At 41.0% G+C, this 24530-nt stretch overlaps 1 protein-coding gene across 5 annotated transcripts in view; it reads left to right on the forward strand.

Moving 5' to 3' along the window:
• Positions 1-24530, forward strand: part of LOC309874737 (sodium channel protein type 5 subunit alpha-like) — a 206962-nt gene that overhangs the window by 19112 nt on the left and 163320 nt on the right. For all 5 annotated transcript variants that reach the window (XM_082753223.1, XM_082753226.1, XM_082753222.1 and 2 more), the window contains 2 exons: positions 20283-20601; positions 22265-22382. In XM_082753223.1, the coding sequence (XP_082609349.1) occupies positions 20335-20601; positions 22265-22382 (385 nt within the window). In that variant the 5' untranslated portion in view covers positions 20283-20334. The remainder of the gene's footprint in view (positions 1-20282; positions 20602-22264; positions 22383-24530) is intronic.

Raw genomic sequence — 24530 nt, forward strand, 5'->3', positions numbered from 1 at the left:
AGTTGATTTTTTTTTTGTTTGTTTGTTTTTTGGTGTGGAAGCTTTGAAACCTGTTGAACTTGCCATGTAGGAAAATGTCCTGTTAGTCCAATGCTTATTTGTAGCAAGGACACACAAGTTTGGGAGCATATTCCTGCTCACGGCTTAAAATGTGCTTTCAGCACATTGTGCATGCACGCACCAGAACTCTTGAGAAGGTCCCAACATCCTGTTTCTATGTGCAGATATACAACGTGGTGCATGCAGCCAGGGAAATAAAGCTAAAAGTGTGTGTAAATTCAGAGCCTGCTCTTTCAGCTCTCGTGTACCATATGCTGCTCTCGGGGAGCGTAGGATTTCAGCCCAGCAATCAGGCTCCTGTGGGAGACTCGCACTGCCTCTCTGCTGCCCTAGTCAGAGGCTTTATGTGAAGTTGCTACTGCTGAACTCAAATGAGGACTGAATACCACCAGGGAGGGCTAAATGATTTTCGTGGCTTCAGTATTCTGTATGGTGCTGCTTTAAGGGATCAATTCACATCAGACTTGGTTTCCTCTTGCTTTGGGAACTAAGTTTTAGACTTTGCCATTGAAATGTGAAGAGAATAAGAGAGGAGCCAAAATATGAATCTCTGAACAGCAAAAGATATTCTGCTTTTCTAAGGTTATTACCCTAAAATAATGTAAATAAAACTCATGTTGCTTTGTGACTAACAAAACTAATTCAGCTTTGTTTCCTAGCTCTTGTGACTTTAACTTGCCCTCCCAAGCCCATAGGCTCTTCCTGATCACTTGTGGGACTAAGTGGCAATATGTGCAATGGCTTAGGGCTGTATGTCCTATTGAGGATTTATTTACATCCCTAAACTGACTGATATACTGGCTGCCATCTCTCAGAACAGGGTAGGGGTGGGAGCTATGCTGCCATGGGGGTACTAAGGTTGATTTATTTTATATAGCTCTTCATTTCAATAGGATGAGTGGGCATTTAGTGGATCTAAAACATCTACTTCCGTCTCAAGTATGGTTGAAATTGGCCAACGGATTCAAAAGTTATTAGAGGGGATTAAAAGACAGACAGCATGATCAGATAAGCCTGTTTCCTCGGAAAACTAGGCTAAAAAGGGAAAAAAAAAATCTAGTGCAAGGACTCCTGTGATGTCCTCTGTACATCCTGTTTTTTTTCAGCATCCACTGTAGTTAATTCTGCAAGCTCTGAGTATTTACAAACGAGTGATGCAGCACATATTGAAGTGCTGCTCTCCTTTGCTCTGTTTACATTGCACCTAGAACACGGCATGTGGTTATCCCACTGATACGGTATCAATCCTCTGTCTTGGGAGCCAAAATCTGTTGTGCATGCATAAGGAGTGGCTTCAGGTTAACCGCATCTGGACACCCCTGTGCCCAAACAGAATTTAGTGGCCAGGAGACAAGCCTCGTGTCCCTGTCCCTATTCATTGAAGGACTGTAAGACACGCCACCAGGATGGTCATTCTGTATCCCAGAGCAACTGATGAGGACTTCTTCTTGGTTTAGGTGTGAACATGGACATGTTTTAATTGAGGAGGGATGTGAGGCTGTGCCCAGCTCAGCCTAAAATATACACTTGACTATCATCTTTCATAGTCAGCATCATTTTGCTGTCTAGAAGTTGACAGTTCATAAATCAAGGTTTGCAGACTGGGAGGTGGGGAAGTCCATGAGGTATTGTGTTTGGTCTCTAGATAAGCAGCTGCCACTTTGCCTGTACAGCAAGGTCGATGGAGCTTTGATCCCCAAGTACATTTCAGAGCAAGCGCTGCTAGTCATGAGCCCACCATCCAGGAGGAGTGAGGGAAAGGGGCTGGGTTTAATGGAGCCTTTCATCAGAGAGAAGGATGCTGGAAGGAAAGACAGCCACAGCTGCAAGAAGAAAAATAGTTAAAGTCTGTGAAGGTATTAAGACTTGGAATTTTATTTCAGGCTATGTAAAGGCATATTCTGGGAGGTGAATTTTTAAAAGTAAAGGAATGGTACATGGATAAGGTTTGGGTTTCTGCCTTTTCTTGGTGTTTCCAGCCCAGTTTCTGCATTCCTGTTTATATCACAAAGCCGGTAAATTTTCAAGCAGACACACAAATCCAGAAATAAAAGGAATAGCTGGTCATGAACCTGCCGCCCACATACATAGCCAGTGAGCCAGCTGGGTGCCAGCACTCCTCCCTCCCTTCCTGCTTCCCTGACATCCCTGTTGGCTCAGCCATCATGACATGAGTGAGACATTGCTGAAATCCATGAGGCAGATTTCCAGAGCAGGGTTGGGAATGAACTCCTGAAATCGGTCTGGATAGACTGCCTTGGCTTTCAGAAGCTGTAGTGCTGGGATTCTGGTAGCTCCTGAACATCATCAGGAAAAAGAGGTTTTATGGCTCAAAATCAGTGCTTTGAACTCTTTTGGATGAGCTGGTAGACAACATTGTTGTCAGAGGTGATGGACATCAGATGAAACTCATACCTGACAATGAAAAGATTCTGTCTGGTGCTTGCTTGGGCTTTCAGACCTTCTGAGTGTGTCTTGACGCAGCTCATGCTGTAAGCCGCCTACTTGCACTTCTTGCATGGGGAGGCAGAGAATGGGCATCTGGGCAAAGCCTGGGAGAGCTGGGATCCCCTCTTCCTGCTGGTAGAAGAGGCAAATAACTTCAGACCATTCTGCCCTTCTTTCAGTTCACGCTGTGTTTGTCCAATGGTAAGCAGCAAAGTAATTGCATTTGTTGCCTCTGGGTGCTGCTGTCAAAGAATAAAAAATAGCAACAGGAATTTCTGGGGCTGGGCTTCAGTTCAAAAGCTCAAAAAAGTTTGTACGCACTTGAAAATCCCTCCCTGCCCTTCCTTCTCAGCTGGATATTTAACATTATGAGGGAACACTTGGTACCATGCCTAGTCCTCAGGATTAGTAATTTGCTTTGTTGTGTGTGTTAATCTAAAGCCCCTGGCTATGCAGCAAAAAGTCAGCCAAGTTCCCTTCTTGGAGAAGTCTGGGAGGAGGTCATTAATCTGGTGTGTGTAATGAAGCACTGTGCTCAGAAGGGTCATTATCTGCGCGCTGCCAGCCTGCCGCACGGAAAGGACTGAGCAGCATTTACCCTGATGGCATCAGGTGTGCAGCTGGGAGGAAACCCCTGCAGCAGCCAGAGGAAATCTCGAAAAATGGCTCGCTGTCAGAAAGCAGTTTTCCTGCTGAAGTCTGCCCTCTCCTTTCCTCCTGGGATCTGCGGAGCTGCTGCCTTTTAGCAATTTGCTCTCTGGAACAGGTTGAGAGTAGATGGCTTCTGCCCCTGCGTTAGTTGGGGTAGGTTTATGGGGTACGTGGGTGCACACTGTGCTGCCCAGGAGTGGGTCACAGCTTGGGTCTAAAGGCTGCAGGATGCTTTTTTTATGCCTCTACCCAGGCCTTGATCTCTAAGCAGTTTATATTCTCTGTATCTGTTTCTACCAAATGCTTTCCCCGCCCAGCCACCTGCTGAAACCAACCCAGGCTCTTTGGTTTCTTTTCTTGCTAATTTGTGGTGGTGCTTTTTTTATTTTATTTTTTATTATCATTTTTTATTTTTATTTTTATTTTCTGTGCTGCAAGAGGTATAGCCTAGCTCTGGAAGACTCCCAATAGCAGCTCCCTCCCACCCTCCCCATTCCCGTTTGTCTTGCGTCTCGTTTGCAATTGCCATTATTTCATCCCGCTGAGGCACCTACTGCTAAGGCTCCCCCCAATGATGGATGCTGACAGACCGGATGCATAAATATTAAGAAAGGTGGAAAGAGGCAGACTTGCAATTTCTGTGTGCAGAACAGAGGTGGAGATGCTACTTTTAGAGCTGACCAACACAACTACAGTCTGGGCTCCAGACTAAAAAGTCTATAGATGCAAGTTAGGTGCAAGTTTTAGCTGGGACTGGAGCTGTGCATCTTGTGCCAGCGAGGCAGAGAAGCAAATATGCTGGTTATACCGGTGATTTTCACTGGACTTAGTTAGGGCTTAGTCAGGAGACTGATCTGGTCTCTAATTGTATCCTGTACCTTGTCTAATTTCTGTTACTGGTAGGGTGAGACAAATTTGTGCCTAGATGGTTTTACAGATTTTCAGTTTCTTGAGTCTTGACATGAAAAATCTGATGTGAACATAAGCCCCTGTGCATGGCCCTAGAAATGATTATGTTAACTGTCAATCTGGTACATTATCCTTGCAGTGCAGTATCACAAGTCACCTGTCTATGTGACCACCTTAATAAATCAGTGTGTGACCACCCGGAATTGCCAGAGGTTTGGTATTATCAGAAAGCCTGATGGCAATATTCAGATACTGAAGGAACAAGAAAGTCTTGATTAACGCTGAGTTAGCTGTCTCTTCTCTAATGCTGTTTCCAGTTCAATGGATGTCTTGATAATAGTGTTTGGTCTGAAGGCCATAGACTTATTGATGGTCACAGATCAAAATACCATCACTTCCAATAAATTATGCTGCCCTATTTCTGTTAAGAAGTACACCAAGGAACAACATCTATAAAAGCAAGGGGAAAATATGAGCAGTCTCAACAATGAATCGTACTGCTGCTACCCAGAGCAAGAGTGAACACAACTGGAGTGCATTTCCAGAAGTGAAATTTGAGGAATGCAAATTTGAGGCTGGCAGTGGTTCTGTGTTGTGGACCCCACAGTACACTGAGGATGGTGTTGTTTTTGGAGGATCCCAAATTTCCTTGCTTACATCTCCTTCTGCAGACCTCTTTGGTCATTTATCCTACCTTGGATCAGGTATAGTTTCGAGAATTTGAGGATAAATAGATTAGGACTAATGCAAAAAGGCACTGAATGTTTTTCTTACATCTCAGGATAATAATGCCAGAAGTTTGTGATGGACCAAAATAATTTTAATGTTCACAGTGTCCCAAACATCATCTCTGTGTTATTACCTCTGAGCGTGAGGCTGAGACTAGTGTGATCACACGAAGATCTCAATATCCCTGTAGCCAATACAGTAAATTAATACTTTGTAAGATCAAGGTTTGGGAATGTACAACAATCCTCATCTTGCTAGGACTGATCTCTCAGACCAGTGTGGAGTATGTCAGAGATCTTGTCACTTTTCCAAGGTTCTCACCTTGTCACTACTCACTGTCTGCAGGCAAAGGGAGGCTCACCAATCGAGCATTTTCCAAAAATACTAACTTTCACTTAAACAAAATGTGCAAATTACCTTCCTTCATTTAAAACTCACAGAGTGTATTATATTTTGTAGGAGGAAACAGATTGGAGGACATCTTGTTTCAGAGCATGCAAAAAACTAACCAAAAGTCTGGAATCACTCACTTCTGTCCATTTACTATCAATGAAACATAAAAGCAGCTGTTTGCACAGTCCAGGTATTTCCTTGAGATGAAAACTTTTGCTCCGTGACAACCTATGAGCATCCATTAAAGCACAGATTGTGGAGCAGAGCAGATTGTGTGGTTCTGCCCATCTGCACATCGGATACCCGTACTTACTTTTTAGTAAGAGCAAGGAGCTGGATGTAATGTCATGCAGTCATAATTCTTGGCAGTTACTATAGTTCATATGTTTATAGGAAGCTGAAGCTTTGGAGCATTTATCAGATCTCTTTACGCTTCCTGCATTAGTGCTTGGGTGTTTTTTTTTTTCAACTGAGCTCTCAGGCTGCTGAAGCCCTCTTTGGTAGGGAAAGAGCCATGTGTCCGGTGGAATGTTTTGTGGAGGAATGACTATGTGGGAAAAAAAGGGAGAGCACCTTCCTGGACAATGCATGTTTGTAAATTTAGATTTTTAAAGGAACTTTGAGAATTTAGATTTTTAAAGGAATTTTGAAAACGCTAGAGAGGACCTCTCTCTCCAGAGTTTGGTGTGAAATAGAAGTGGCACCTGCAAGATAATGGACTCTCCCTTGGAGGGGAGGAAGGTTGTGGCAGGCTGACCTTGTGGCAGGCAGCACTTTCTGCCTACTGAAAGTGGACTGCAGTGAACTCAGCTGTCAGCCTTGGGATGTCATTTAGGGGCTGGACTGAGGCTTAGAGCCACATCTTGCAATGCAGGACATTACACAGCACCTAGAGCCAGGGCAGAGCTTCTAACTGGGCAAAGCACATGCTGTCTCATCCATGAGGACCTTAGCAGAAGGCTTCGGGGTGCTGTGTTATGTACCTCCACCACCAGCCTTGCTGTCTGTGCTGTGGCATGGTGGCACAGTTCAGCATCTCTGGGCACCTAAGCAGGCATGTGCTCCCAGCCATAAAATGAGGGTAACGCTTCTTGCTGTGACCAGCCGAGGCAAAAGGGATGCTCCCAATGGTTCTCAGCTCTTGGTATGGGCCATGGGAGCTGCAGAGAAAATGATTTTCCTGGCTTTCCTGGGACAGCCCGTGCATGCAAAGGGTTGGGCTCCCTCTTTTCTTCCTTTCCTGTTCCTTCCATCTAAGTTTAGGAGGTACGAGGGAAATAACAGAGGGTGCTCCAAGCTTCCCCACTCCTATGACCCCGTCACCCTGAATGATCCAAGCAGGGCTGGGGTTTGCCTTTAGGATGGTCATACGATATCAAATTTCTTCTAGGATGAAATTCCTTCTTTTAATAAAAGCCCCATTTAAATAATCAAAGTCCCGGCGATGAGATGCAACTGGCTTGTTTGCCCAAGAGAGCGTTTCAGAATACTTTTACCCAACAGTTGGTCTGAGATCAAAAAGACTTGGCATTGCACTGTTTCCTGGATAACACGCCATCATTATTTATTAATCTGAATCAAAGTGCTTGATGTTTTCATGTGATCAGTTAGAGCCTTATCGTCTGCTTCCTTTTTTTTTTTTTTTCTTTAAATTTGTTGTGTTTCAAGAAAGTTTTGAAGTTGTTGCAGTGGGAAATCCATAGCTTAAGTGGCAGCTTGCTCATCTTTTATTTATTTTTGTAATACTCCTATTGTTCCTTATTCAAACCTCCAAAAGATCCTTGTCCTCACTTAAAAGTTTTATGCTTGGATGGTAGCCTAAAGGTGACTTCTAAAAGAAAGGCATGTTTTCCTGGGTTTGAGTAGATATTGTCCCATTTGCTGCTTTGTGATTTAAAGAAAAGTCTCTTGTAAGGTCAAAACCAAGTAATTTTAAAATACATTTTTGTATTAGGATCAAAACGACTAAGTTATGTTCCTGTATTTTTTTTTTTTTAAATATATATACTTTACAAACACAATCAGAGCAATGTCAAGTCAGTGGGTGAACCAGCAATGGGATGTGATTAGGCTGATTTCTGGCCTGTTTCCATCATTCTTGGAGAGAAAGTGTTTTTTATTTCCTCACGGAAAAATGTGATTTTCTATGAGAAATCTGCTCCCTTTTCATTTTGGAGGCTTCTTTGTTATACAAAGAAATTTGTATCTCAAAGTAGATGCTCTTTACTAAAATGCCACTCTTATTGGAAAGACTTTTTTCTATAGAAATAGAACTTCAATAGGAAATTTGCAGTCAGCTGTTACATACAGCAGGCAACACTGCTCCCCCTTCCTCTCAAAAGGGTGGTTTCGTACAGAACCTGCACTTCTGCATAGCCATGCCAGTGTTGTGGTTTTATAAGCACATTTTCCTATTTTAAAATGTTTTCCTGACTCCTGTTTTTGTATTAAACATCCTCTCAAAGAGGGATGATGATTTATTAGAAACTACAGAGGAAACTATAAAATCAATTGCTCTCAAAGAACTGTATAATGTAGAAACTAAACTAATTAAAAAACAACAGAGAAATATATGTCTATTCTCTCCCCTTATTTGGTTATATAAGTCTTAGCTGTAACTTGGAAGATTTTTCTGAAACAGAATTGTAACCCTTATACTTTGTCTAATTGGTGCTCAGCTACACATTATCTGTGAACATACCAAACAATATTAAAAAACCAGAAAAGCCAAAAACTCTCTTGATGGACTTATTCTGACCATTTACACTGCAAGAAGGCCTGATCCCCAAGCTGATTGTGCTTCTTTATAAAATTAATCCACAAGATTTTCTGCTCATAAATAACTGTGAAATGATTGAACTTTAAAACGTAAGACTTCTCATGTGCTAAGCCTCATGGAAGAATAATCTCTTGATAAATTTAGTTTTAAAGCAACGGAAGCATAGATGATTGCAATTCTATTTTTAGACATGCGCAGTAAACCGTTTCCATTTGGTTTATAGTAATGTTAGTTTTACTTGGAGCCTCCAATTGAGGAGGTAGATGTAAGAATGTGCAGGAGCAGCAAGGGTTGATGTATCAAGCAGTCCTGGCCCTGGGCTTGGAGGCAATTTTAGGAAGGAGATGGTCACAAATTGCATTTGCCAAGGCAGGGAGGAGGCAGTTAGAGAGCCGCGAGATGGCCGGAGCTGCTGGAATCATGGCTATATCATAAAGACTGGAACACCTGAGCATGTGTCTCTGCTATCAGCCTGTACCAGCCAGCACAAAGCAAACTTAGGCCGTCAGTTTTTGGGTTTATTACAGTGTGTATTGGGTCAAATGGAGGCGGTGTTAGGAGCTCTAGGTTTGTGCTATCAGACCATACCTAAATAACCTGTAGATCAGCTGTGTTGACCACATGGAGACATGTTTCTGCCTCACATCTGTAATGAGAAAGAAGTTAAGGTAAGCAGCAGAACTCTGTCCTGGACTATCTAATTCTTGTTAGCCACTGTAAGAGTAAATGTTAAGTATGTGAAATGGGATTTCCCATTACTTTCTTAAAGTGAATCTTCAATTGAATTTAGATTCACCTGGGAATATTATAAATTATAAGAATTGAGAGGATCAGTAATGCTTTTAATGGTCTGATTTTTCAAGCTAAATGTTCTTGCTTTGATGTAAGGGTTAGCCTAGAGGCTTTCTTGTGTTTTGTGACAGCATTTTTTTGAGGCTCTCTTAGCCAGCTCCATCGCTTTGGGATGGAAAAGGGACATAGTATAAGTCATGTGGTAGCCCAAGCTGCAGCTCAGAGCTGCAGTCTGGTCTGCTGGGACCATTTTTTCCAGGATGTCTTCCTTATCTGCTTTGCAACTTATTGATTTGGAGATCAAGCGAGAAGAACTATTTCCATAAATGATGGTTATTAGTTTGGGGCCCCTAGGCAGGGGCCCCAAAAAATCTTTTATTTCCCCACTTACATTTCTCTCTTCTCTGGCCAGCAGTAGAGATGGGGTGGAGAGAAGAACAACACTCCAAGACAGCTTTTCAGTAGTTAGCACTAGAAGTTTAGTCAATATTTTTGGAATGGAAGTAGAGTCAGGCAAGCATATTTTGGAGCCAGACTAAACACAGTTGTGTGGGAAGAGAGGATCGGTGCTATAATGCTTGTTCTGCTATTAAAACCACTATATTCCTTGGCATAATCCATAAGACAAACCCAAGACTGGCACATGAAATTGTCTGGAAATGGAGGTTCACTTTCAACTATTTTGGGTTGTTTCTTCATGGCCCCTAGGAGTCCTGGATGCCACTAGCAGGTATGCCATTCTACTTTAAGAAATATTAGCTCAAAACAACTTTTGTCCACAGAGATGCACAGTCCAGGTCTCCACCAACCCTTTAGTCTGCAGAAGTAAAATACAAGGTGGACAATCTTTTCCAGATGCCCAAGTCAAATGGTGTGTCTGGGAGAACTGGGCTAAGCTGAGTGACCACGTTTCTAGGAAGAAGCATGGTTTCACTGGTTAATTAAATGTAGGCATTTTGTTGAAGCTGAGCATCTATACTGAATGCAGTAAAATAGTAGTGAGCACTGGAAAGCTGTTGTAGAAGTGAAAGCTGAGGTAGAAGTGTTGGAGTTTGCCATCTTCAGGAGTGGAACATCCCCACGCTCTGCTCCTTTTCCACCGTGCAATTAGAGGTAGCTGGTCCTTTTTTTTTTCCAAGAAGAGTCAAGCAGAAGAAAAGCTAACACACAACACACAACTTGGTCAGAATTTTGAGGAGATGGTTTTCAGTTTAGATGCCCCTGCTCTGTCAGAGAAAAGCACACATGCCGGCATAGACACTGAGTTCACAGGTACCTATCTATATGTCAATACCTAAATTTAGGTGTCCTAATCAACAAATTGAATCATCGGTACCTTTGCTGCGGTCTAGTCTGGTTTATCTCACTAAAGTAGACATGTAAAACAGGAGAGATGACTCATGTTCCTGACAGTGTCTACTTCTCCCTGAATGTCTGACATCCTGCATTTCTTTGGTTTGGGCAGTCAGTTTCATTGCATCAAAGATAGATTCATTCTGTTCTATGTATGAGGCTATTTCATATGAGTTGCATGTCCAGTGCATATATTTGCAGCCAAAACCTTTATAATACATATTTGTCCTGTATGAGCTGTGAAACTATGCTGCGGGATGGATGACGATAGAGATGAATGTATAAAGGAGTAGGCTGTACTTAAATTACTAGGCTCTTACATGGCCAAATAAAAATTAAGAGCCGGAATTTTCTTGTCAAATTTTTATTTTTAGGAAACATCATCTCAAGAAAGGAAAAATAAATAAATCTGAATGTTCCAGCCATGTAGTCACTTCTGTATCACTGCAGGATCCCATCAGAGCAGGTGCTATTATACCTAATAGCAATAATGTCCCTTGAGGGCTCCTACATTGCCAGCATTCATACAGTAAGGTAGGGCTCTGGCACGGAAGCTGTCCTGCACATAGGAGGGGATTAGAATCAAGATATTGGCTGATCTCTTGGTGCATTTATAACTGATGTTATGAATATTAATGTTATTTTTTAAAATAGTGTTGTTTTCTTTTTCTTTTAGAAAGTGCAAACAAGTTACCAAATTATGGAGCTAGTGCATTTTCTACTTAGAAAATATCCTGCCATACCGTCATCTGATGTTGCTCTTTCACAGGCCACTTGATGTATTATTTTCTGTTTTACTCATTGACTGTTTGGTCTCATAAGCTAAATTAAGCAAGGAGCCACAACAGGGGGTTGCAATACTAGGCCACTATTGTATGCTTCCAGTGCATTGTGCCTCAGGCCCAATTGAGTATTACCAACCATTGAAGCATGCATCGTTGACACATAAATGCATATTTGGATGTAGCTTGTTAGTAAATGCAATGTCCCCAGCAGTTTTATTTGGATGATTATATTATTGCTAATTAACAGAAAATGTCATGACTTTTGGAAAATAATTGTTTGTGCAATGTGTTATTTACTCTGTAAAATTATTCTATGTAAAAAAGATGAGGAAATTATACAGAGGAGAAGGGGAAAGTGGGATATTCAGGAGAGTCATGGGGTTCTCAGTAGTGTGAGTCTCATTGACATCAGTGGGACATAACCAAAATCACTCCTGGTAATGTGACTCACTCATATACCTCTAAAATCATCTGTATTTGCCACTCATTAGATGCTCTCTTTCATTTGCTCAGATGCACTTTAGGTTTTGGTTAGTGTCAGGAGAAATAAAGTTTAATTCAGCTAACCTGCCAGGAAAATATAGTAGCTAGAAGGCGGCAATCTTGGTGCTAGTGTTAAAGGCTACAAGATATTAAAACGGGAACAATGAAAAATCCCTGGCTTCTCGGCATTCTTGCTTTGTCCACCTCATTTACATAATGGTTTAGAGCATTATGTAATTCAAATCAAATAGCTGTCAGTAGGCACCAGCTTCCATTGCATCTTTTCCACGAAGCTGCACTGAGTCACTGAAGTAACCGTATCTGAAAGGAATGACAGAAATGAAATAATTCTGTCTCCCAGACGCCAGGGATCTGACCCACCACCTATTGCAGTCAAACAAAATATTCCCCTTGGTTGACGTGAGGCAAGGATTGCACCCTCAGCACCAGGGTAAGCTCTTTACTCTGATTCCTAAACTTGGCAACCAAACACAGGCAGTTTTCAATGGCAAACAGGCAGAATATCGCTCCTCTTTATACAGCAATAATTCTCTTTCTGTCTCTTGGTGGGGGAAATCTCTTCCCTTCCATCACATTTGAAGATCCACTGGCTTTATCCAAGCACTACTGTTAAATTCACAGGGTACTAAATAATGAATCAAATCTTCAATATACCCCAGCAAGCAGCAAATAGCCTCTCCATGATGGTGTCCCTGTTCAATTTCATGGGTCTCTATTTCCATTTTCAAAAAAAATAATATTGCCAGTGCACTTCTACATCTGTGCCTTTAGTTTTTTCTCCTCTGTGTCTTATTGCAAAACACACTGAAAAGGCCTGCCTGTAGTCGGGGCACCATTAGCACCCAACACCATACAAATGCATAGGGACATAGGTACCCTGCACCCTTGTCTGAGGGAACCTACTAGAATAGACAGAAATGCATTGCAGGAGATTAAAGAGAATAAGATAGCTGTGCCAAAGTCACTCAGGATTGGTGCAAATGTCACCTGAGGGTTATTGCTCAGTGCTGTGGACAGGGAGAGGTTTGTGGAAGGGTCATGTTGGCTTGGGATAAAATAGGTGGGAGGGTGAGTTCGTTTTCTTGGCTAACAAATAAAAAAAGGAATGAGGTGGAGAAAGATGGCAAGCTGGGTGTACCGTAGGTATGTGGGTGGATGGAGTTTGGTGAAGGTTAGTGATCATGGAGCAAAGTGCTGTTGATGTTGCAGATAGAGGAATGATTGGCAAGACCTGCTGTCCGACCTCCTCTGCTGGATATGAGAAAGGGACTTGCCACCTCCTGTAGCTTAACTTTGTGTGATTTGGGTCTGTCTCTACCAGCCTTTTGTATCTAGTATTTTCTTGACACTTCATCTCATCCTCTTTTTGTTCCTCACCTGAAAGAAGAAAAAAGTATATTGCACCATTTACTCTTAATAATGGGTTTTAAGTTCAGTTGTTGTACCATGTTTGTCTCAGTTCAGCGTTAAAACTGCAAGAGGCCCTGGCTTTACTTACAGTTTCATCCATCTCTTTTAATGTAGACATGCCAATTCTAGTGATGGTTTCTGTAAGTCTGTTGTTTTTTCCTGCTGGTGAGTGTCTCTCCGTAACTTAGAAGGGGGTGATAGTGATGCCTTACTTGTGACCTTGTGTTAATACGTCAGATAGCCCAGCTCTTCAGCTGTGGCTCCCCATCTTCTGAAAGCATACAGCAAAGCTTTTGGTGGCCAGCCTAAAGCCTGCCTTCTTTAAGCAGTATAACTACCACATAATGGCTTCAGAATATATTTTAATAGCTGTTTTACAACTTCCTATATCCGTTAGAACATCTTTACAAAACACTCTGTGAGTAAAATGGACCTGATTTGATATATTTTATTCATGGCAGCATTCAAAGCACCTAATGGTGTGAGTAGTATATAATATATTTGGTATAACATGGAGCTCTCCTGTAGATTTCTTATTTCTTGTTCAAAAGCTACTGACTGTATCCTTAGCTGAAAGCATTTGGCTTGCTTGGTAGCTCTTTTGCAAGCTCTATTGGTTCAGAATAGCAAAAGAGAAATCTTCCCCTGGATCTGAAGACTGACTAGTTTCTAGTAAAATAACTCTGAGGACAATCTCTAGTTAATTAAAATAGATATGAAAACCTGTTGGGTGCAGCGAATTACAATTTTCTGCAAAATATAGAGATGTGCACTGGTAACTATATGCTGTTTCCCTCTTGCTTATTTCTGTCATTCAGTCGCAGCATAATTTAAAACAAAAACACCTGCAAAGAAAGCAGAATATTTTTAGCTCACTAAAAATATGTATTTTATCATAAGAGAAGACTTAGTGCCAGCACTTAATCTTGGCATAACATTTGTCATCCCCAAATACAACATCGGGATGAAATCTTTTGAATTAATTTCCTTTTAGCACATGTTAGCTTGCTGAAGACTTTATCTTATCAATAAGTCATTGGTAATGTCAGAATGTCATGATTCTGATGAGTGAGATGCCAGCAAAACTCATTAAACTGGATTTAAAAGTAGATACAGCACAGGCAGAGCTGGTTGTGACAAACGGCGTGTGGGTCAGTAACTCTGAGATTTCACTTTGGACATTTTGTGTTTATTTCTGCCCTCGGTCTGCATGCTTGGTGAACAAATAAGGCTCCTTTTAGGAAACGTGTGCGTTATGCGATGTCATATCAACCTGCAAGCTTGCTTCGTGACGCGGGCAGCAGGAGGAACTCTGTCTCACAGCTCCTTCTGCGTCAGTCTGGGGCTCGTCTCAGTGCTCGGCTTTTCCTGGGAGATCTCCTTCCAGTGCTAAGAACACAGCAGCCGTTTCCGTCAGATTTTTGTGGAATGCCAAATCTTTCTGTTGCAGTCCAGCCATGGGAGCCTGCCTGGTCTTCAGCAGGTGTTGGTGTCCTCAGAGTCTCTGCTACGTTTGGCAGTATCCCCTTTCTTCCTTTGACTCCAAGCTCACCCAACAGGGTGTTTCTGAGCAGTGTTCTCTTTAAAGACAGCGTATCTATCCGAATATTCTTGGTCCTAACAGATCACTTCCCCAGCTGCTGTGACTTCCCTGGGATGGGTCAAGCTGTGCTCATTTACACCAGCTGGAGATGAGGTTGATTATATATGTTAGGAACATGTACCACAAGAAACCATTCTGTGTGGTCTTGACAAAATCATGCCTGTTGGAAAAAAGAAATAAATCAAATACCAGTTTAAGCAGAAGTAATGAGTGCACTGTGCAAAATTTCAAGAGCTGTCTTACTCAGTTCCCCCTTGTTTCGGTGAGAGCACACAGACCTTCAGAACGTGTATGAGCAGCAACTGAAATGTTTCAGTAAAAATTTCAGTAAAAAGAATTTCCTGTGACACCTGCTAGCTGAGGTGCATCAAGTGAGGTATAAATATAAGTGAATAAAGTTTCCTGAGGTTGTCTGTGGATGGTCAGTAAAATTATGAAGTCACCTAGACTCCTGTAGGCACTCGATCTTTATGTAGAAGTTCTTTATTTGGTCTTAATTAGAAACAAGAATTCTCCATGAAGCCATTACATGCTTCATGGTTGGAATAAAATTTTCATGTGGTTCCACATCACCTTGCAGTCTTTTTAGATACAGTAATGTTTGTGTGTGCATGCGTGTAAATTTATGCATAAGAATCTGTGAATCTAGGCCAGTGACATTAAATTAGATGTGTCATTGCATCATTCCTTATTTCCCTAGCCTATTATTCTCATGTTTTGTAGTGCTCTGTAGGTCAAAGGAAAATGCCAAAGAGATTATATGGAGAAGAGGTTAAGAAAAAAAAAAAAGATGTCAGCACTGTATGCAGACTCAAACAAGGGAAACCATCCTCATAATTGTTTTTGTTACCACAGCAGTTGGCAACACAAAGTCTACATTTAGTCACAAACATTTTGTAAACAAAGGCGAATTTTGAATTCTTGTTTGTTACTGTGTAAGATTTATGTCTAGCAGAATCACGGTGGAGACATATTTGCTTCCATGTGCTACCATGCATCTCCCCAGCCCATGGTCAGTAGTTGCTTCTTGAATAGCATCACTGAAATCAGAAGGGTTGTATGAATAAAAGCCTACTTGAGAGGAGCGTGTCTGATGGTATCCAGTCTTCATTCTATGATCATCACTTTCACTCTGTTGACTTTCAAGTTTGGCTCCTTTATTATTATAGCTCCCAAGCATGTGAAATGCATGTGTGTACATCATTTATACTCTGTGTGCCAGGGAAGAAATCCAGTGCCATCATGCACATTGGAGGTGAAAGCAAGACAGGTCTTTGAAGGCAGTATTCCTCCAGGTGTAGTGGACAGCAAGGACCTCAGTCTCTGCTTCCCCCAGTGCATGAAGGACCTTGCTACCAGCTTGTGTCAGTGTCTCAGGCCATGGGAAGTGATTGTCAGACACTCGGGTGGTGGTCTGAATCTGCAGACCCCACGTGAGAGCAGGAGGGCAGGCAGCTGGAGGTGAACAGGACAGCTTTCATTGGTTGTATCTCATTGCCCAAGTGGCTTTTTGGGTGCTGGTCAGCCATCCGTGGGGAGTCAAGGAAAAATTTGTAGGGCATGCATGTCTTGTTTGGAGAACCTGGAAGGTCTTCTGAGCTGGGATGACTGAAGCTTACATGAGTAAGGCTAATTATATGGTGGAAACTGGCATTTATCTTACTGAATAAATACAGATGCTAGCAATATCTTTGTACAGTTCCCACTTCTTGCCATGTCATAGAAAATAAGCATCTTGGGGCTTTATTTTCTTATGCACATTTTGTTTACATAAGCAGTACATTTTTATCAGCACGAACCGATGTTAACTGAATTTAACAAAGACAAAGCAAGAAGGAAATGTTCATTCTGTGCATGGTGATATCACAAAAACAATGTGTTTTGAAGCCTTGTACTTCAAAAATATGCCTGAGAGGAATGGAAAAATCCAGGCTCATATTGTAAAAATGTGAGTCACAACCACTATTATCTCTTAAGAAGTGGCATTCCAGCTCTTTGATTCAGTCATTAATGATTTCTTTTTTAAGTAGTGGTGCTTTCTTACCCTTTTAAGAAACATCTGCACTAACCCTGGCTATTTGTGTTCACAATTCATAGATTCAAATAAATTAGACATAGAAAGGACTTACGAAATCATCTTGTCCATTTCCTGAAAGCATATGAAATTGAAAAAATAATTATACTAAACATATATATTAAAATGCAGATGCCTTAACTTACGTACAATATGAAGACAAATATGTCAGTTTTTCAGTTGTAAGGATGCTAAAAAATGTAACTTATTTTCTTTATAGTAAAAATAAACATGAGTGTAGCAAAAGCTTTCACAAAGTTTGTGGAGCATTTTCTACTTTTTTTCCCAGCAAGCTAACTTTCTGGAATTTGTATTTAATATTCAAAAGATCTTGTTTCAATTAGTTTTAAGGTGATTTTTTTTTTTAATTTTATATTTTAATGAGAGAGCTCTGAACAGAAAGAATTCTTTTTTAAAAAACAGTAATTAAAACTTCTGTTTTTGATATGGTTTTGGGCAATTTTATCTCACTCTCAATCCCCTATCCTATTAGTTTTTTTAGTTTAAAATTTTTTATGACAAGTTCTATTGCCAGAATAGTTTATTGTAGGAAGTCTTTAGGGACTGCTGGGTAGGATGCTGAGTATTCTGGTGAATATTCGTTTTTTGTGATTAAGCAACACCCGTGAAAACTGTGGCACTTATCAGAGACGTTCCACACATTCTCTTATTATCTCAACAAGTACTCAGTGTTCCTCATGCTATATGGTCATGCCTCTAGCTCTGCTGTATGGAGAAGGGGCTGCAGAAGAGGCTGGGCTGAGGCAGGCTAGCAGAAACACCCCAGAATGACACAGCTCATGAAGCATGAGCAGGGCCATGCGCAAGTTCACCACTTGTGTGATCTTCATCCCTCTCCTGCAGCATAGCACAGCTCCTTGTCAGAAGGGGACTGTTAGGGCTAATTCTCTACTTCCACCAGTCTTAGACTAGTAACACCTCCGTACAAATACTCAAGATATTCTCTAGTGACTTAATAACCTCCTGGTCTGATAATTTCTATTAAAGAAGATTATGTATAAAGCTACCACTAGCTTTCCAGTAACCATTGTATATCTAAATGCTGGAGGATGTTGTCTGGCCCATGATCCAAAGCACTAGAAACAGGTAGATGGTCAAGCACCTGCCAGTGAATGGGGGTACTAGCTTTGGTTTGCCGTGTGGTTACAAGGCTGTACAAGCTCAGGCCAGCCACAATGTCAAGGAGCAGGATGAGCCCAGCCCATGCCCAGGGCAGCGTAGGCTATCTTGTATTGACATGAATGCTACATAAGGACAGACGTGCACAAGATCAGACCACGGGTTCCTCCAGGGCAGTAGCCTAGGGATAGAGTAAAAATAGGGAAAGCGTATGTAGTCTTTCTTATGCAGCCAGGTTCTGCAGCTAAGGGTTTTTCTCAGTAAGAGGCAGTGTCTTTGTATTTAAAACCATGATAGGAACTTTTGCTCATGGATTTGTCTGTCTCATGGCTCTGTGAATTCTTGGTGTTTTTGTTTGTTTGTTTGTTTGTTTTGTTTCGTTTTTGTTTTTGTTTTGTTCTGTCTCTGGCATTTACATCAGCTGGTGTAAACAAGTTTTACAGGCTAACTCTGTGCCATGTGGAAAGTGTCTCCCTTTTTTGCTTCAAACCTGCTGCTCTGTGAATTCATTCAAAATTTCTCCATTCTTGTTTTATGAGAAAAAGTGAACAGTCATTCGGTACTCACCATCTTCACAGCTGCAATGATGATCTGGACTTGCATGGCAGCCCTCAGTAGTCTTATTTCTGGTTTAGAGGCCTGGTCTGTTCCTTCCCAGAAATACCGATCAGCCACTGATTTTTGTTGTCCCCTTCAGCACTGAGACAGGTTTTGCTGCCAAGAAATAAAAATCAAAACGACAAAATACCTGAGAGTCCTCTGGCCACCTGTACTGATGTCATTTATAGAAAGTGAAATTCTATTTGTTTGCACTGGTGCTGAGTCACAAAGCCGTGCGCATAAGAAAACCCAATTTGTGGGAAAGCTTCTAATTTCCTGTTTTTCAGGAAGAAGGGAATAAAAAAATGATGTGGGGGTAGTGGGGAAAGGAGCAAAGAGAATAGCTAAATAAAGAAGAATGTCAGAATACCCAAAATACAGGAAAGGCTAATTTATTTTACACTTGTTGAAAGAAGTCATAATGCAGAGTATAATGTACAATCTCCAGTAAATCATTCCTGTATGATAGTCTGTGATCAATGACAATTTAATGAATTCATTTTAAAATGAAGTCAGAATAGGAAAAACAGTAGTTGTTTGAAAGAGTACTTTACTCAAATAAATTGAGTCAATAAATATGCTATTTGTCATGCAGAGTCCAGTTAAAGTCTTGTTTGCTAACAAAAGTGCTGTCATCACAGAACCTAATAGAAGCAAACTATCTGGAACTATCCACTATAAATAGACAAATACTGTCTGAAAGCAGAAGACAACAATGGCAGCTGAACAAAGAAGTGTAGCCTGCACACACTGATGAATGCAGTAGGGTAGCCCACCTCAAAATCTACAATTTTGTTTGTCGGTTGCTTATATTCTGATGATTCTGATGTAGTATGAATGCTCTCTTGGTATTCGAAAAAAAAAAAAAAAAGTCATGTTTCTTCTATGAACAGTGTTCTAATTGTTACATAGTAGGGGTTTCTCTTTCTAGAGAAAATGCCACTGAAGTCACTATTAAATTGCAAAATACAGATTCAGTGAGCTTGAACGGATTTGTGCAGGCTACTAGAAAGGGGATAAGCTTCATCCCCTTTCAAACAGTAGTTTTACATTAATTTTCACAGCTATCCATGTTGTTTAGTGCAGATACAAGAGGACTTTTTGTTCTGCTGTGATTTTCACACTTGCACTTTTTTCATGTAAACTGAAGAGTTGTGACACTTCTCACTCATTTTTAGTCTGCTGTGGATTAGAAGTGTTAACAGTGAAGCCCCCTTAACCCAAGATGGTTGAGCCTCACGGTTCTGGGTTAGATGTTCAAACTGGTGTTGGATACAAGCAGCATGATTTTCAGATGTGATGAAAGGGGGTTTTCAGCATCTCAGAAGTTTGGAGTGCTCTCACGAAGGTTACAGGGCTCTGCCAGGCACATTTGGGCTTCCGGCATCCTTTGGATTGTAGGGTGTGGAGTGGCAGAAAATACTCAGAAGTCCTGCCATATATCTCGAAGATGGTATTTTCTATACCCAAAGGAAAATAAATGCTGAAAAATTACATTGCAGAAGCCTAAGACGGAGATTATGAAGAATTTTGGTGTGATTTAAGAATCTGAACTTGACCCTTCTCTTTTTAAATTTGGAATAGAACAGCTGGGGCATTTTTAGAGTTTGCATCATGTGGCCTGAGATCGGTGGATTTAAATCTGCCCTGCAGTCATCTTAGGCACATTGTTCATCCACTCCCAGAGCTGCATTTTCAGAAATGAGTTAGGAATCCAATCCCTGTGACTTTCAGTGGAACTTAAGCTTGTATGAATCTAAATTACTCCTTAGATGTGACTGAGGCTCCCAAGCGACTTAAAAACTTATGAATAGGCCACAGTATATCTACAAAGTCTTTTTTAGCTCTGATCACAGATTGCTAATTGCAATAACAGTTTCATCGTTTCTGGTTTCCTTGATGTTCTACTGACCACATAAAAACAGATGAAGAGTTTCCTGGTAATCAATATCCTACAAGTTATTGGTTGGTTTGTGTGTTTGCTTTTCGTGCTGATGGCTTTGTTCTTCTTGCTTTGCTGCTGTCAGTAATCTTTGGTCCTTCTCATTTCAGCTCTTTCCACTACTAGGAGTAAAGACCAGTATAGACAAAGCAGGATGAAAAGATGGCTGACTTCTTGTTACCACCGGGTACTAACAGCTTCCACCGGTTCACACCTGAATCCTTGGCTGCTATTGAGAAACGAATTGCGGAGAAGCTTGCAAGGAATGCGAAGCAGGAGTACAGAGAGCAGCTGGGTGAAGAAGAGAAACCTCAGCCTCAGTTTGATTTGCAAGCTTGCAAGAAGCTTCCCGATATCTATGGGACTGTTCCTCCGGAGCTCATTGGGGAGCCATTGGAGGATCTTGACCCCTTCTACAATGATCGTAAGGTAAGCATCAGCAAAATGTTCTGCTTCTTAGCTTTTGCTGAACCATAAAAACTTTGTTTTGAGGGCTCTGGTTTTCATTTTTCTACAGTCAGTAAAAATATTTTTTTCCAGATTTAAGGGTCAAAGTTTTGTTGAGTAGGACTCCCAGAAAACGTCTAAGCAGCAGCACAAAGAACGACACAAAACATAATTATAGAAGTTTTCAGATGACACTGGATATGAATCTACAGAGACTAACAGAAGTAGAAAAGTAGCTGAGTTAAATGAACCCAGAGGTTTTTATCTACCACATCTTGCCATCTTCATGAGACTTGACTCTTCATGGTTTTGTTTACCACTTAGGCCCTTAGGTTAAGGGTTTCTGGGTGACTTAAGCCTTGTGCTAGCACTCTTCAAAGACGGGCAGGCTGTTCTGGAGCGCAGTGGTTCCTTTTCTGCTGAGGGATGGGTCAATCCCACTTAAGATAACCAAAACAGCTGAAGGGATGTGTAGGTAGTGCTGGCACTTTGCAGAACAGTATGCTTCATCGCAAAGGGAGCATCACCTGATGAAGAATCACATGTAGGCTGGACCAAAGCCACAATAGTGCAAACAGCATCTGTCAAAAGGCTGTTAACAGCAGAGCTGGGCTGGCTGCTTTCTACAGTTCGTTCCCCTTTCCAAACATTTTGCAATACGGAGGACAAAATAAGGCTTGGAAGCACAGTGTATTTTTAGGCAGCTTCCAGGTCTTTCAGGCATTGATGTTCTTGCTTTGGGGCTATGCTATTTCCTGTAAACAGTGGATTAATATGACCACAATTCTACTTCTGTTAAAGTGATATGGAAACAACTACAGAATAAAAGTTAAATAGACAAAGAGAAATAGATTATTTACCTGGATGAGGCAGAATTAACTTAAAGGTTTTTATGGCTGTGTTGTTCCTGCTACCACCAGGCACAAGCAGCAGGATATAGATTTGCAGTGAAAGGATCATGAAGGTATTAGACTCAAGGTGGGTGTCTTGCTTAAGAGTTCATCTACCGAATGGCCTGATCCTGTCTCTGAGTGAGTATTAGTCCCTCTGTACATGGTTGGGCATCTTCAGAGCTCTGAATTGGGCCAGCATCCAATTCACCTTTGTTTTGGATTCATGATAACTCATATGCCTGGTTTCCTCCACCTATATTAATGTGAATAGAGTGACAGTGCCTCATTGCCTGGCTGAGATCGTGCTGTGGAGCTGTGCCTCATGTAGCTTCTCACTTGAAAGATGAGACAAGAAACATAGTCTGAGGGCAACAAGGTGTGCAAGGTAGGGAAGATGGATTAAAAACACAGCAGAAGAAGACTGGCATAAAAGCCTCTCCACTGCATTTTAGTCTCCAGGTCATCTTGCATTTTTAAATGTCTCTTTGTAGCCCCAAGATGGAGTGATGGCACAGGGTCCTATAAGCAATGAAAGGATAAAAACAGTTGGGGTATTGCAAGAAGACAGGCAAGGGTTCTGCTTGGAGGGACTTGGAAGAAGCTTCACTGAGTGAAAAGGAATCTGGGATCTTGGGAGGTAGTGAGGAAGGAATCTGGGATATTGGCAGGAATTTCCTGATGGGATGTGAGCTGGGACAATCTGGGCATAGATGCAAGTGCTGAATGTTCTTATTCTCTATTTTGTTTTCCAGACATTTGTAGTACTGAACAAAGGGAAGACAATCTTTCGATTTAGTGCCACTCCTGCCTTGTATATACTTAGTCCTTTCCATCCAATCAGAAGAGCAGCAATTAAAATTTTGGTACATTCATATCCTTTCTGTTGATTTCCCTCCTAGTGTATTTTGCAATATTATTTTAAAACACAGATGTGTGGAACCCAGAAAATGTTTGATTTCATTAAGCTGTTTTAAAACTTGTGTTTGGATTTGCTTGCACAAGCAGAACCGCACTTGGATTTTTGGTCTGTTTTATTTTATATTGTTATGTGAGCTATGATTATGATTATATTATGCTACTGGCAGATAATGTGAACTGTACTGGATACTTTGATGAAATTACTCGGGTTCAAAAGGCATGAAAGGCCTTCCAATGACTATGAAGGAGTCAGTGAAAGAAACTGGCTGCAGTACCTTGGAAAGGAAAGGAACAAGGAAGCTGGAGCTTGCCCAGGAAAATGTATGCTGAAGGAGAGTTTTGCCACTGAGCACTTAAGCAGCCTCTCCCATGAGACTCCGTGAGACCATATACAGACAATTTAATTTTGAACTGCCTCAGAATTATTACTATTTTTTCTGTCCTGAAAGACAACGTTTTAAAACTTGTTTTGTTGTTTTGCCAGTTTGGTTATTTCAACTTCTTACCCAGCTAGTAATGAAAGCAGAGGCTGGCCTGCTGGAGCTCTCAGTAGAAGGGTGATGGCTAATTTCCCTTAGCTCTAGATCTGGGGTCATGCAAGATGACTGCACATTTGGTTATTTTATTTTATTTTATTTTATTTTATTTTATTTTATTTTATTTTATTTTATTTTATTTTATTTTATTTTATTTTATTTTATTTTATTTTATTTTATTTTATTTTATTTTATTTTATTTTATTTTATTTTATTTTATTTTATTTTATTTTATTTTATTTTATTTTATTTTATTTTATTTTATTTTAACACAGCTACGGAAACATTATATTCTCATATAGTCTCATCTCTCTGGAAGACCAGACTGAGCTGAATGCTCAGCTTTGTGTGAACATTACTAAAAACACACCCTTTTCCATGAGTTGCCTTCTTTTTCTACGGTGCGCATGGGGGATCCAGCAGTGCTAATTCAAATACTTCACATACTGTTCTGATAATTGTTTGGCGTTTTATTAATGGGAATCCCTCTGCTTCAATGCCCCTGCACATCAGAAAGAAACAATACTAAGCAGATAGCATCTTAGAATCATTGGTTTATTATCAAATTTCAGGGGCAAAAATAGGGAAATAAACCAGATTCCCAGTGAACCATGCAGTGAGAAAAAAAAGGAAATAAAAAAGAAAGATGTGAGAGTATAGATGTTCTAGCAGGAAGAAAAATAGGTAAAGCTTCTAGTACAAAAATTATAAGGAAAAAAAAAAATGAGTATGTGATATCAGCCAAGATGTTATGAAGAAAATGCATAGGATTTTTCAGAGGCATTTGCTGATGGATCAGGTTATACCTGCAAGCAGTGCAGCACATGCTGCTGTATACCCAGAGCCCAACAGTGTTTATTAGGTACAGTTACATCAGCACAGCCTTGCTGAGGTTAATTGAGGTCAGTGGATTTGCACAGCTATGGCTAAGAGAAGAATTTCGAAATTGAACTTCTTAGAAAAAGTGTGCATGTGTAAATATTGGCTCCAGTTTTGGAGGCCTGTTCTGTCTTCTCACTTTCTTTCACGCAGGCTGGGGAGCCAAGAGGTCCCAGATATGTGTAATGCACAGGAACTACACGCAGTCAACTAAAAGATAACTATGCAAGAAATCCTTATCACATTACTCCCAAGGATAAAGAGCACAGAGGAGTGAATTTCAAAGACATGACAGGAGCAGAAATATAGTCAGATAAGGAGTGTAAAGTTTCAGGAGCGGAAGGCTGCAATGCTAACAGTATTTTAGTTCCAGAAGGAGCCAAGTTATCACCTTTTGTTGATAATGTCAGACAATCCAACAGCTCAGCCTTTGGCCAGCGCAGGCAGGAGGCCACAGCTCCCGTCCTGGTGAAACAGCAGTGAAGTCCCTGCATTAGGCACGGTGTTGTTTTCTGTCAATAAAGGCCTTTTGCATCATCCTGAAACACAAAGGGCAATTGGCTGAGCAGGAAGTCAATATCCCAGGCAGAAAGGAGCCTGAATCTGCAAGTACTCAAGCAGATAATATCACAGACATGAATCTGGGAACCGGATCTGTTGTCTTGCGTGAGGGTAATCAAGCAAG

The sequence above is a fragment of the Aythya marila genome, assembly GCF_965140915.1.
Source record: "Aythya marila genome assembly, chromosome: 2".
Taxonomy (NCBI): domain Eukaryota; kingdom Metazoa; phylum Chordata; class Aves; order Anseriformes; family Anatidae; genus Aythya; species Aythya marila.